A 14,469-nucleotide genomic window follows, 5' to 3' on the forward strand; every position below is an offset into this window, starting at 1 on the left:
ACGTGGTCTTCTGTGAGTGTGTGTGTGCATCTGGAGATGTAGTACACATAACTAGATTTTATTAAAGTGTAATGTCTAAGTAACATATAGTGACATGTGAAGAGATAGCATAAACCTGATTGGCATAGCACATCTAAATAACAAGAATCACAGATGACCAGGTACACAGATACTGAACCTTAACAACAGCAAGAACAAACAAGTCTTATAGAAGATAAGACTTTTAACTGTGTTGTATTTCAACAATTTTTTTTTCCTTTTCTGTTCTGATATTAGTTATAAAAATGCTGTATACCCATAACAGAGAGCAGATTATCTTTGCCACTGTGTTCATGATTACCTCTGAACCTGGAAGACACTGCTTATGAGTTTGGCGGAGTAGATATGAAAAGATCACTTTTATTTATTCCTCCTTTTCTCTCTTTTCAGCTGCCACAATCTCCAAGGTACCCTTAGGCAAGATTATGATTACCAGGTGAAGTGCAGTCATGGATTCCCCATGTATAATAATACTTTTCACTGCAATATTTTCTTCAAGGATTCAGAGAGGACTATTTCAGATGATCTTTTCTCTTTTCTTCTTTTTACTCATATGTCTCTCTTAACGTAACATTTAAACATGTGAAAATACCCAATATTCAATTTTTCATTAATTCTTTTCTGTAATATCTAAGCTTTGAATCTAAATGTGATTCCATAAGTCCACAGACAAAAAAAATGCTTTTGCTCTTCATATTACTGAAGTGGACAGTACAAATCTGGGTTGTGCTGAGCCATGTTTGGTAAAAGATTGCAGAGATACACCTCCATTAGGCAATACAATATCCTACTGAAAGGAAGACCCATCTGAAAATCTCCATAGCATGTGTTTTCAAACTCTCTTAATTCACAGTCCACTCAGGTAACTCAAAGTTCTCTATCACATGCTGGTATGTCATTGCCAGAAGGATGTAAGAAAATGGTTATTACTTGCACTTGAAAACATTTGGGTAAGTTTGTAATTTTTTTTTCTTATTATGAAGAAAACGAGTCCTTTGTCTCCTTGAAAATGACAAATTATTATTTGAGAAGTTGATACGAGGGCATAATTTTAATGTTTTTATTTGCTCACTGAATTGCTGAAAATCAAGAATTTCACAGAATTGTTAGGATTGGAAGGGACCTCTGGAAATCTTCTAGTCCAACCAACTGCCAAGGCAGGGTCAGCCTGAATAGGTGACACAGGAGTTTGTCCAGGTGGGTTTTGAACGTCCCAGAGATGGAGACTCCACAACCTTCCTGGGCAGCCTGTTCCACCCTCAGTGTAAAGATTTTTCTCAGGTGGAACTTGTGTTTTAGTTTATGGCCATTGCTCCTTGTCCTGTTTGAAACCTTTCTCTGTGATAAGTACTGATTTCTTCATTAACTTTAGCAACTTTAGCAACCACCAGCTTTCATTCATGATGTTAACATCGATCCCCTTGTTCTGTTTCATTTATAGTAGAAAGACATACCAAAAGTTTACAAACAGGTCCAGAAACCATATAAAACCCATTCTCTGGTAAAATATTATTTTATGAATAGTGCATGGTTCATAATCTTTTCATATTCTAAAAGCTTCTGATATAATCATTGAATAAATATACGCTACCCAGAGGAAACAGATCATTATCTGAAGTGCATCTATTAATTTTATTACCTTATATATGGCACATAACAAATTGTGCCTGAACATTTTTAATTGTGCAGCACCTCACATGCAAGTGCTTTGGAATTGCCACTTAATATGAAGTAAATCTTATTAAGTGCATCTATCATTTGCCATGGTTCTGTGATAGAACAATGTAATATTATTGTGGGTTTTGTATCTTTTGACTCCTGTGTGTTAAATAGTAACTCACAAGATAATCCATATCTTCCACAGAACAGTGGCACTTAAATATTAGATGTTTTATCACAACAAATTCATTTGTATTCACTTAAGTACTGCCTATAGAAATTCTCTGAGTATTCATTTTGATGCCCTGTTTATTTTATTCTAAACTACTGTAGTAGTCACTGCTAAATTGCTTCACTCATGCACCAACAGATGTGTTATTCCATTTTAGAATATAATTTAGTAAAGGAAAACAAAATAGATATTTTTACTACAAAATGGGAGAAATATGGAAGTTTTCTTTGATTGTAATCATCAGACTTCTTTGAAAGTGTGGGCAAGGAGAGGAAGAGCACAGATCATGTAGAAGATGGGTGGTTGGATAAAGAAGCATCCACCAAAACCATCGATGATTTCCCTTGTGATAGGAAAAGTCCTTCAAATGGCAATGTCCAGACACGCTGCTTACAAACACAAGAATAGCTATGCTGTGTGACAAAGCAGTTCTTTCTAGTGCAAAATACTTTTGCTGACAATGGCTGAAAACATTTACATAAGGCAAGAATAGTGCCCTGTATAAACGCATTTCCTCAGAATAATTTCTTCTGAGCTAAGAAACAAACAAATGAAATCTTAGATAAATCAATCCAATTATCTCCAGAATCTGAATCCTACTTTTTGCTTATTCCCTCTCCTATCACAGTAAAAACAAAAGCAAGAAAGTAAATATAAATGATACAACAATGGAATTCACCACCATTCTGAACTTGCTCTTACAAACCACCAGACATTTCATCTTTTTATGCTCTTTATCTGTTACATTCAGAATCTTGTTTAGGAGCAGAGGAAGAACATTTTATATATTAACTAAAGCCAGGAATTCAGTGATAGCATAACTGGAATCTTAAAGAGTCTAATTATTATTAGCCCACATCTAATTGACACACAATAAGTGAAATTTAACAATGCAATTAAAATTGTCATCACTTGACTTCTGAACTCATTTATGCTGTAAATCTGTTTGTCTTTTGTAGTCTTTTAATTACAGATAACACTGTAAATGCATGACAATCATCAATTGTATCACTGACTGGTTTCCCTAAAGAATAACAAAGGGAGCATCATCATTTTCGATCTGTAAATTGTGGTAGTTAAAAAGGGTTTTCATTCAAAATAACACAGTACATCTTTCCTCCACTAGATGTTAAACTGCAGACCTCCCACAAATCCATACAGGCACATTAAGTCCAGTTCCTTCCCATGTTATGGAAAAGAGTTCCAGCATTAGAACAGGAAGGTATGAAGGCACAGTCACGTTGCTCTGTTTAACATCACTTTGGAGATTCTGCAAAACTTTCCTCTTATTCCTAGTGAATCCAGCAATCAAAAGAAAAACAAAAATTCTACAAGCCAAAGAAAGACTATAGAAACTTAGTTGAATTACTGTGGAAAATATAAAGCTGCATAACTCTACTACAGTTTGAGATGCAGTTTTAAGTTAATATTTTTACATAACTTTTAGTTCAATGTTAATTGAACTAAATTGCAACCATTAATTTTAATTGCAATAGATGATAATGATTTGGAAGAAAAGACAAATAGAAAATATGTTCTATTCAAAAGTACAATGGTTTTACATGACAGTTAACTCTGTCTGCCCTCAAGGAGTAATTTTGAGCACTTCACAATATATGCCATTTGCAAATCCGTTTTAAAATCATCTCACAGTTCTCATCAACTAATGTTAATTATTTAATTCTACTCTCTACCACTGGTAATTACTGCATTCATTAACCATTTCAAACACTATTCTTCAAATTGACTTTGCATTAGTGGAGTAGCTGAAAGTCCCATAAATATTTAGGGCTTCAAGTCCAGAGGAATTGTTTCTTTTTTCAAAGGGATAGTTTCTTCCCCAAAACCATGACAATCAGGGATCTTCGTTTTCACAGCCAACTAATCTGTCATCAGTGCTAGAATATTTTTACTACCAAGGTTACCACAATATATGGCATGACATAGATCTCAGAGCAGCTGACAAAGCTGATGAAGCTGATAAAGTCAAAGCTGGCTTAGTTAGTCTACCCTGTACCTGCACCCCAGGTGGAGGATGTGCTTCCTACAAAAAAGGTGCGATTTGTGACATAGTGGAAATATTTATATGCACATCTAGCCACAGTGGAGATCATGATATCTACAAACCATGAATAAGAATGGACCCATGGACTGAGGGAGAAAAAGGAGAATCTTCAGTTAAAAACACATAAGAATAATTAAGGCAGAATGTTAGTCTACTTGATACTAGACTTGGTAGGCAGTACAGTACCAGGAAAGCATTATCTAATATAGTAGTAGGTTCTGCAACTAAAACCAAAGTTAGTCATCATAAAGTACTATATAAACCAAAGGTACTAAAACTGGAATTCTTGAGGTGCAAGTCTCCATTTGGCCAAAGGAAGAGTGAGGCACTGCTAAATGTGCCCTAGACAGATTCTGCCCAAATTAGCAACCTCGACGTGTCAGCACACAAGTTTCAAATGCTTCCCTAAAAGTCATGTACAGTCAGTTCTTCTAGGTAGAAAACATATTAAAAAAAAAAAATCAGAACTTTTTATGTACTCAACCATAAAACAGCCCAAATTGTTTCAAAGAGAGTGCAGATGTTACCAGACTCCCTTCAGTCTATTCAGTGAGCCTGGGAAGGGAACCCTTGAAGCACTTGTTACAGTAATGATAATTAAATATGCACCACACATCAAACATGACCACTTTTAAAATATTACACCTTTATATTTAAGCAAAATAATTTTAGGCTTCCATCAAATTTCTTTAGCTTGGCCAGTTAGTACCTCAAACTTAAAGCATTTCAATTTTAGCTATTTAATTCTTGGTTCTTCACTGTAACAATTTAGTAGAAAATATATGTTCTGAAGCTCAGTGCATTCATCATCTGTATTTCTGGCAATCATATCAGTATGACAGATGTTGGCCCGGGTTTAATATTTTCTTGCAAAGTAAGACATTCTTCAATATCAAGGACAATGGCATGACTTACAATTTTACTTTCATTTACCTTTCTTTGGGGTTTGTTTTTGCTTTATCTAGAAATTCAAAAGAATTATATCATATTTTAAAAAAAACGCAAAATCCTACAGCTACTTTTCTTTTTAAAGAGTTGTTTAAGTTTTTACATTTATCATCTTTGAAAAACCAAATGCCAAAAATTTCTTCTAAATCCCAATGTTGTATTTCCTATGACACAGACCATTACAGTAATATGCATATTAAAAAACATACATTTCACATTAAAAATCAGGATGCACTTTTTTTAAACTTTTAAAGTAATGCCTTCAGAGCTTTTCTAACTGAGATGTGTTAAAGTACTTCAAAAGCTTAGCATGCTCACAAAATAAGATTACAACTTAAGTCTCTCCAGAGAACAGATTGTTAATATACAGTTCATTACTGTGAGCAAGTTTTACACAGATTTCTTTTCATGGTACTAAAGTGGTAAGACTTTTTTTTTCCCTCTTTTCTAATTAACAGATTTAACATTCAGAAATAATAAAATAAATATAAGGCAATATCACTTTACCATTCCATTTGGACTAATATAATTCTTGTGATAAATATAAACCTGTACGTTTATCAAATCTGTAAGAAGATTATCTAAACCAACTCCCATGTAATTACCATTCACCATCTGTTCCACCAAGGCCTCAGCTGATCTGCTGGCATCTTGCAGTTTTCTGTACTTCTCAGGCTTTTCTCGCTGGATGGCCTGCAGCATGACAGGAAAGGTGAGTATTTCAACAGAGGGATTTTGAAGAAGAAAGTAATTAATCTCAGGGATGCCTTCTGATTTCTCAAGACCATTTACCCCTCATATTGCCCTGCCTGCCTCCCAATTTGCAATGAAAACAAGTAGGTACCACATATAACCAGGAAGGGAGTCAGAGTCAAATACAAAAAATGGAGAGTCAGAATACAACAGAGCTGACAACACATCAGTTTTTACAGACAAATAAAAGAAGTACAACCTAAGAGCTAGTCAAAGCCCAATATTTCAAAGTGAAAATATTCATTCAATAGAAATTCCTTGTGGAAGAATAGAGTAGCTTATTTCTCATGTTAACAGCAAAATTGAGCATGCTAACCAAATCACAGGGATTCATAGCATACTACAGTATTGAACCCATACACAATTTGATATTGTATGATATTGTGTCATGTTACTACTTTGTTTGGAAAAAAAACAACCCTGACCCTGTAAAATGCTTACTAAATAGATATCTAACGTATATAAGACCATATACAGCAGACATCCATCCACGAGTTATTGAGTAAGAGAGTTAACTGCAGATTTAATTCAGGCTTCTCATTACGTATTGTAGCCAATACTCCTGATTCACCTCTCTGTATGCAAAAATTTCTCACCTATGTTCAGGCTAGCACTCAGGCTAGCTGTTAAGGCCTAGTAAAAGCTAGCTGCTAAAATTACATGATATAGAAGAAATCTAAGTTTAAATTTCATTTTACATTAGTAGCAATACTAGTGGAAAGTAAACTCATTTTAGATCTGACAGTCCATCAATGCTGTCTTGTAATTAACATCATGAAGTCACTTCATTGATTTTAAACTAATTTAGTAGCATAATTTAGGTGTAATTTAGAAGCTCTAAATCAGAAACCCAAAGAAGCAGCATGGGGCCACAGTCAAATTTGATACCAAAAATAAAACAGACTATATACCTCCCAGAGATCCTGACCAACACAGTCTCCCAGAAATTGAGAGTCCCTCACTTTACTGCAGCAGATACACACATACAAGAGCCTACGTCCCCACAAGTCCTACATGGTGTACATGGAAAGGTAACAGTCCTGGATGCAGCTTCTCAGACTGGCTGAACCCACTAGGCTTCCTGAACACCTTATTTATTCCCACAACAAAGGGATGTGCTGGGTGACTGGACTCTTCGGGGGAAAAGGTTCCTTAAACTGGAAAGAAAGCTGAAGTAGGTGTCTAAGAATGTAGGATTTTAGTAAAGGAACCTTATACACTTACACTTGAAAATACTATTTTTCAAATAAATAGTTATGCCTACGGAATTAATATAAACACCTTTGCATAAACTCTCTTATAGTAATATTTAAAGTGTAATGCTTTAAACATCTTCAGTTCAATAAGACAGAGCTCCCTGAATGACTTCTGTATGTGAGGAGACATTCAGAACTTGAAAGAGAAATTTTCATTTAAATTAACACTTTTCCACAGCCTACCTATAACTGACATTCATTTGTGCATACAGAAATGGTTAAACAGCAGGCTTTCTAACATTACCTCGAAGCTTCTATTAAACACTTTCACTAATACAATTTTGAATAAATAAAATATATAAAGAAAGGTTACTAAGAGAATAATTCGGGATGAAAATATTTTGGATTTTATAAACATATCTTTAATGCATCACTAAATCATCACTGAAAGATTATGTATATTAATCCCAATAAGTTAAAGATGATTATATTAATTATCTGTAGTTTTTTTAGGCCAATAAAATCTTGTACCATTTCACTGTACAATTTAAATATTTTCCAAATTAAAGTCTATTAATTCTCTGCAGAGATCCAAAGTTTCTTACAGAATCTTAATTAATACTACTCTGTCTATAACGTCAGGTATAATTAACATGAGAATAACTACTAAGAACTGAAATGAATCAATAAAACACTAAAATATATTGAAAAAATTCTACTCTGTAGAATGTCTGTAATGCCAGGTGTGTAATTATCATGAGAGCACAAATGAATCATAAAAACTCCTCATAAAATATACTAAAACTTATCTTTTTAACATATAAAAATGATATGACATCAGAGCTTGTGGAGGTGAACCCCTCAGGGCCCAGTAACATGCTTTATGCACAGGAAAATGTGGAGAAATCTCCACCTCTCTCCTGAAAGATTAGTTTCCAGGTCCTGGTAGAAAATATAAGCACTATATTTGAAATCCTTAAATAAACATAAAAAATTTGGTACATATTAAACTTTCTGTCAATTATTTTTCTCCATTCATTTTTATGTAATTAGCATATATTATGAAAATGAAGGTCCAGCACCGGTTACAAGAAGACAATTGCTTACACACAAAAAAGCACAGTGCAAGCCAAAGGAGAAAAGCCTGTCTTGTTCCTTGTACAAAGACAAATTATGTGATCCTGGCAGAAGGGAGGAAATTCACTCTAGTTACTTACAGCACTAACCACATAGTCCTGATATCAGTCTGTACACGTTGCCATTCTATGCTGAACTTGCAAACTGTGTCTTGGATTTTTAAGATTTTAAAGAAGGATTTCCATAACCTTGAATAAAGTGCCTAGAAATGAAGGGAGCAGTACTGGAAACATCTCTCATATATCTCTTTGGCTCTATTTTCTTTATTTTTTGCTTTACTGAAGGGAACCATACTCTCAGCTCAGGTTCGCTCGTGACACCAGTGGAATGGGAAAATTTTGAAGAGGTTTGCGAAGTTTCGAAACTCTTAGATTCTGTACACACCTGTAATAGACATCTTTTGACTCTAGTGGCAAAGCCACTTCAAAGTATTTCCAAATATTTACTTCCTCCTTTTTTAACTATTTTTGTTTTCTGTAAAAGATTTTTTAGAAAAAAAAGACACCAGTAAGAGAGTAAAAGGTTGGCTTTATGGGCTTTTGTCCAAGCAGGGATTAATTCTCTTTTGGACTGCTTTCTAACAAACAGTGCAAATGTATTATAGCCTAGTCTTAATTGATTGAAAGACATTATAAATTCATCTTTAGCTAAATGCCAGCCAAAGGCAAAAAGGCTATTTTCAGAATACTAAACATTTTATTTGACCTTGGGACTTCAGTTGGCAGTTAATGACTGTAACCTAGAAAATTCTGCTGGTTGGAGAAATTTGGATGTTATTCATGTATCACATCAACATCCTATTTTTAGAGGTCTGTGAAAGGGTGTAAGGTAGTAGTACTCCCTGACCTCCTGTGATGGTGACCAGTTACCCCTGAGGGCAGGAGAGGGCAACATTGTCATCACTAGCTCTGACTGTGATTCATCTCTCAAATATACAGGCCCAACAAAGCATGTCTGAAAAAGGTCACTAAAACAAAACAAACATAGGAGAATGGAGTTACTGAGAATGCCAAGAGAACAAATTTAATTGTCTGGAATATCTGACATTTTCCCTTACATCTGTTCCTTATATGTTTATCTTTGATTCTGAAATTCTAGGTGCTGCTTCTTGGCTAAGCAAAACTCCTTTCAAGGAGTTTTATTTCCAGTTTATTGTTGTATAATCTGAAATCTGACTTATTAAGCAAGATTTTCTATCAAAAATTGTGGGTGATTTTTTTGCACCTGAATCTTCCTATATTTGAATTTGCAATACTGAAAGCTTAAGAAGAACAAAAAAAGGTCGGAGTCATTGTTAGGTCTGTTTTTAGTAAAATACACATACTAACTGTAAACTTTTAATGATGTGATGCAGCATAACAATTTTTACAGCATTAATGTTTGGATGTCTTCATTATTTAGGAGTAGTATGGTTGCACAACAATGAAACTTCTATTCCTATGGCATCCCAGTCTCTCTGGTCAGGTAAGGTGAGGGCCTCTGTTGTAGGGAAGGACTATAAATATTTTTCTTCTTCTCAAACAGGAATGGACTTTTGCGCATGTCTAATATATTCAAGCTACATAATAGATCTGCCAAAGGCTAATTTCCTGCCAGGATATGAAGAGCAGCTGGCTTAGCAAACAGTGTCATCACATTTCATACAGCCTGCTCTTGGCTCTGTCTCCCCCAGGCCTTCTCTGAGCTGGGATGAGAGCAAGCTTTTGCACTTGATGCACCATCAGTGATGGCAAAAGAGATTTCTTTGTGGCTTTCATTTCTGACGTCTGTGTCCCTCCATCAAGCAGCAGATGCTCTTCCACTAAATCTTGTGGAAATGACCCCTCATCCATGAAAAATAATGGGCAGGAGCAAGCTGCCACAAGAAAAAAAAAATCCTAGTAACCTTTCCTCAAAAGAACAGCAGGAAAGAAAGTCATTATAAAAAGGGCCTAGGACTCAGCACTTGCTATGTTAGGGAATAAATGGTAGATCTGACGCCAGCCAAGCACAGGTGTTCTGTGCTACACCAATGTATATGTTGTCATATGGGGAAAAAACCCTAAATAAGACAGTAAGGGTAAAATGGGACTTCTGCATGCATTTGCACATGGTGGCATGCATGCTCGTACGAGTACAACAGTGGTGTATGACTGTGTATGTCATTACATGTCCTGGTTTTGGCTGGGATAGAGTTAATTTCTTCTCAGTAACTGGTACAGTGCTGTCTTTTGGATTCAGTATAAGAATAATATTGATAACATTGATGTTTTGGGCTTTGCTAAGTTTTGTTTGCCCTAAGTCAAGAACTCTTGTGTCTGTCTCATGCTCTGTCAGTGAGGAGATACACAAAAAAACCCAGAAAAGCTGGGAGGGGGCATAGCCAGGACAGGTGATCCAAATTGGCCAAAAGGGTATTCCACACCATAGAATGTCATGCTCAGTGTGTAAACTGCGGGAGTTACCTGGAAGGGGGGCCAATCTGAGTTCAGGGATGGGGTCTGGCTTTGGTCAGCTGGTGGTGAGTAATTGTGTTGTGTGCACCAGTTGTTTTTTGCCTTTTATTCCCTTTTTATTATCATTATTATCGTTTAATATAATTATATTTTACTTCGTTGCAATTATTAAACCAGTCTTGTCTTAATCTGCAAGGTTTACTTTAGATTCTCCTTCCCATTCCACCAGGGTGGGTGGGGGGAGGTGAGTAAGCAGCTGCAATGGTGCTTAGTTGCCAGCTGGGTTTAAAGCACAACAGCACAATAGCACAATAAAATCTATTTCAACTATCACTCACATATGTTTTCCTTTTTTTGCATTTCATCTTTTTTTATATGGCTTCTTAAACTTTACTAGTGATTATAATATGTTAAAACCCACAGTATCTTATTTTCCACTGATTTGAAGCTCATTTCGAGGGAATTGAAAGGAAAAGTTTTAGCAAGCATCAATGAACTGTTCAAATCAATGAACTGAACAGTACTTTCTGCTTTGGCTATAGTTTTAGGGATAGATACAGAGAAAAGACCAGGAAAAGCCAAATCAGGATAAGTTTTAAAAGCTGGCAGTTATAAAAACTTGGTTTTTAAAAGTTTTTTTTAAAAAAAACATGTACAAAGACTTCCACTAACTGAAAACCATTCAACACAGAATCCATGTAGTATTTGTCAAGTGCCATCTTTCAGAGTTCTCTCTATCAAATTAATACATGTAATGAGAAGGTTTTCTCCCTTAGAATACTTAAAAACTTCTAAATGTAACTTGATTTTCTCAATAAAAATATTCATTTAAAAAGCAGTGACACCTTTGTAATTAAAACCAGTCTTGTTCTTTAAAAATATCTTCAATGTAATGAAGGATGCATATTGATTTTTCTTATATCTATTTAGAATTATTGGTTTGTCTCAGACTGCTCCTGATACAAAGCAGATCCTTTTCTGCACCACTTTACTGAAAAGAAGCTGGAAATTGGTCTCTTGACAATTCGGTTATTCAATTTCCAAAGAGGTCAAAGGAACATCTTTGCTATCTCCTGCTATTCTGAGTGTCTTGAATTCAAACTTACAATGCTCATGTGCTGGTCAAATACCACATCTCTTCCTCCAGTTTTATATATGTTTTATATACGTTTTCACCAACTGAAATGAGACCTGAACAAATGTGGTAGGTAGTGGCTTCCCAGCCCCAGTGTTCTCTCTCAGAACCAGCAAAGGCGAAGCAAGAGCTAGTGGCAACTCCAGCTGGGACCAAAGGAGGGGCTGTGGTTCACCTACCTCCACCCCTTTAATTGCAGTGATCACCACCTACTTGGAAGCAAAGAAAGGATAGAAGGAGGAAGGTGAACCGTGGCTCCTGGATCCTTTAATGCTTTTATAAAGTCTTAGAAACTGACAATATAAGGTGGAACATCATGTTGGTTAGGGAAACCTGACAGTGCAGGTATCCAGTGTAATACGTAGGCCAAGATGAGCTAATTTCCATCCTTGAAAATTATACATTCCTCAAGATGGGAATATATGAAAGGGAGGTGAGTATTCTGTTTCTATTTTTTCCACTTTTTTTTCTTTTTAAATTTAACCTACAATGAAGATTGAAGAACTCAGAAAATTAACTATATATCTATTTATATATTAGATGAATCCCAGTAACTCAGTATGGAAGCACTTAAACCCATCAAATCTACTCTGTATATTTGATCCATTTTGCATATATATATATGTATTTATGTATATTTCACGTAACATGAAGTGGTGGCATGAACTAAATTCAGGATATTAAATTTTAATGAGTACTTTCCAGCAGTAATATTATGACAGTATTAACAACTAAAATTGTTTCAAGAAAACTATGATTTAACATGAAATTTTAAAAATTTGTATTTAAAATCACAAGGTTCCATGTTCCTTAATCTTATCTTAGCTGATTTATGATGGACAAGCAGACAATGAGAAAAAACAGCAGCAAACCCAACTTCAATACAGTGACTTATTCCTTCTGTAGATGTTCTAGGAGTATTTATCACCATACGGTTTAATGAAGTTCCATAATACACTATGCTGCTATAAGAGTTAATCATCAATAAGAATTCCCCTTTCTCTTAGTTGGAAAAGATAGGCATTTTTTCACTGATCTACAAAAAATAAATAGGGAAGAAAATTTGTAACGGTTTAGTTTTCAAGGGCTAAATCCAGTCATTCAGACTTTAACACATATACATAAGCACAGCTACTCCTTAAGCAGCGCAGAACAATTAATTCTGGCAGAAGTAGACAAGAACAGGTTTTGATTCAGGCATGTTACTACAATAGAGTAAAAAAAAAAACCAAACCAAACCAAAACAAAAAAAACCCTGTGAAGGCTGGTGATTTTCATAGATATTTTACAGCACTGTAAAAGAGAATAGATATAGATTTTCTTTAGCATACACTAAAGTGACACTTTTCACCTTCTTCAATTTATGCATATGTAACGTCTAATTAAGTTCTTAGTATAGAGTGATGATGCATATTTAAAAAATGATATATAGGCTTTGATTTAACTTTACCTAAGACTTTCATAAATCTAGAATACCTTAATTAAATATGAATATGTATGAACAACAACAAAAATAATCTATGTATTCACACAGCCTATGTAGCAATTTTGGTGCCAAAACCTGAAATTCACAGAAATAGCGAGCAGTTCTAAATTTATCTTGGACAATCAATGCTTGCCAGTCTACATTTGAACCCACTTAAACTTGGACTTTGAAAGCCCTTTGACAAGCTAATACAGACTAACAGACGTATATATATATACAAGCACTTTCTCCTACATTGACTCGTTCTCTGAGATCTGAGAGATTGCCTTCTTTTCGAAAGATTGCAAACTCGGGACTCTGAAGCACGGCTTCGGAGCGGGTCATCCAGCTGTGGAGCTCTGTTGTGTCAGAGTCAAACCTACAAGACAGAAAAGTGCAAGGAGACATTTAATTTCCACAGAGTTTCCGAAAACAGGATTTCACAGTAAACATGTTTAACCCATTGTTTAAACAAACGAATAAGCAGCAATTTCTCTCAGCAAAAGACAGTTTTAAACCCCCATATGTCATTAGACAGTTCATGAAACTATTCAGTCTAAAATTTAGGAGCAGAGCAATACTTCTTCATTTTTAAGACCCTGATTTGACAGCCAAACAGATGCAGTAATTTTCACAATAAGGATTCTAATTTTTCAAGCTGATGTTTTTAGAAGACATGAAACAAATGTCTCTCAGAGTACCACAAGTCCTGTCGGCTTAGCTGAGGATGTAAGGCCTATCTGGCTGACTAAATGCAGCCTTCAAACCTGTGAGATTTCTGTCCCAGCTTGTGCTGAGGATATTATGAGGACATTCAAGCAGAATATTTGATTATAAGAAAGGACTCTCTTCTGGTTAAATCAAATTTGTTGTAGAATGTAATCACTAATAAACAGTAAAGTATAATTTTCCTACAGCTAAAGTTTTTTAAATTGAAATTAAGATCCCCAATTCTCTGCACATACTTTAGTTTTTACTCTACAGTCCACTTTATTACAGTCTAGATTCTTTCATCAACCCCTTTAAAACTGATCTTAATTTTTGTTAACAAGATAATGTGTCAAAATGCAGATATTTAAATTACTGATGTATACAAAATTCAAATGGTGATTCAGTATCTATTGCAGTTTTTAAAACAAGAAGCTTCAGACAATATTTTTTTTCAGTTGTGCCACACTGTCTGCTTGATTGCATTTCTTTATTGAACTATATGTTTTAATATTTATATCTGCAGCTGATTTTCCTTCTGCGGCAATATAGAGAACGCAATGGAACAGAAAGACCTTAGGGGAAAAAAAAATCCTAGCTGTGTCTTTAGCTTGCTTTGTGACTATAGGTTGTATCATTTGCATACAATTGAAAAACTACTAACAACAGTAACTTGAACAATTATACCCTTAGAGGA

The 14,469-nt window shown here is 35.0% G+C and overlaps 1 protein-coding gene across 4 annotated transcripts in view; it reads right to left on the reverse strand.

The window, feature by feature from the left end:
- LOC127481902 (dystrophin) overlaps nucleotides 1-14,469 on the reverse strand; it is a 481,077-nt gene that overhangs the window by 81,437 nt on the left and 385,171 nt on the right. For all 4 annotated transcript variants that reach the window (XM_051811717.1, XM_051811718.1, XM_051811719.1 and 1 more), the window contains 2 exons: nucleotides 13,320-13,443; nucleotides 5,549-5,636 (listed from right to left, as the gene is read on the reverse strand). In XM_051811717.1, the coding sequence (XP_051667677.1) occupies nucleotides 5,549-5,636; nucleotides 13,320-13,443 (212 nt within the window). The remainder of the gene's footprint in view (nucleotides 1-5,548; nucleotides 5,637-13,319; nucleotides 13,444-14,469) is intronic.

The sequence above is a fragment of the Manacus candei genome, unplaced genomic scaffold (assembly GCF_025592945.1).
Source record: "Manacus candei isolate 608988 ecotype Guabito, Panama unplaced genomic scaffold, ASM2559294v1 h1tg000083l, whole genome shotgun sequence".
In the NCBI taxonomy this organism is placed as follows: Eukaryota; Metazoa; Chordata; class Aves; order Passeriformes; family Pipridae; genus Manacus; species Manacus candei.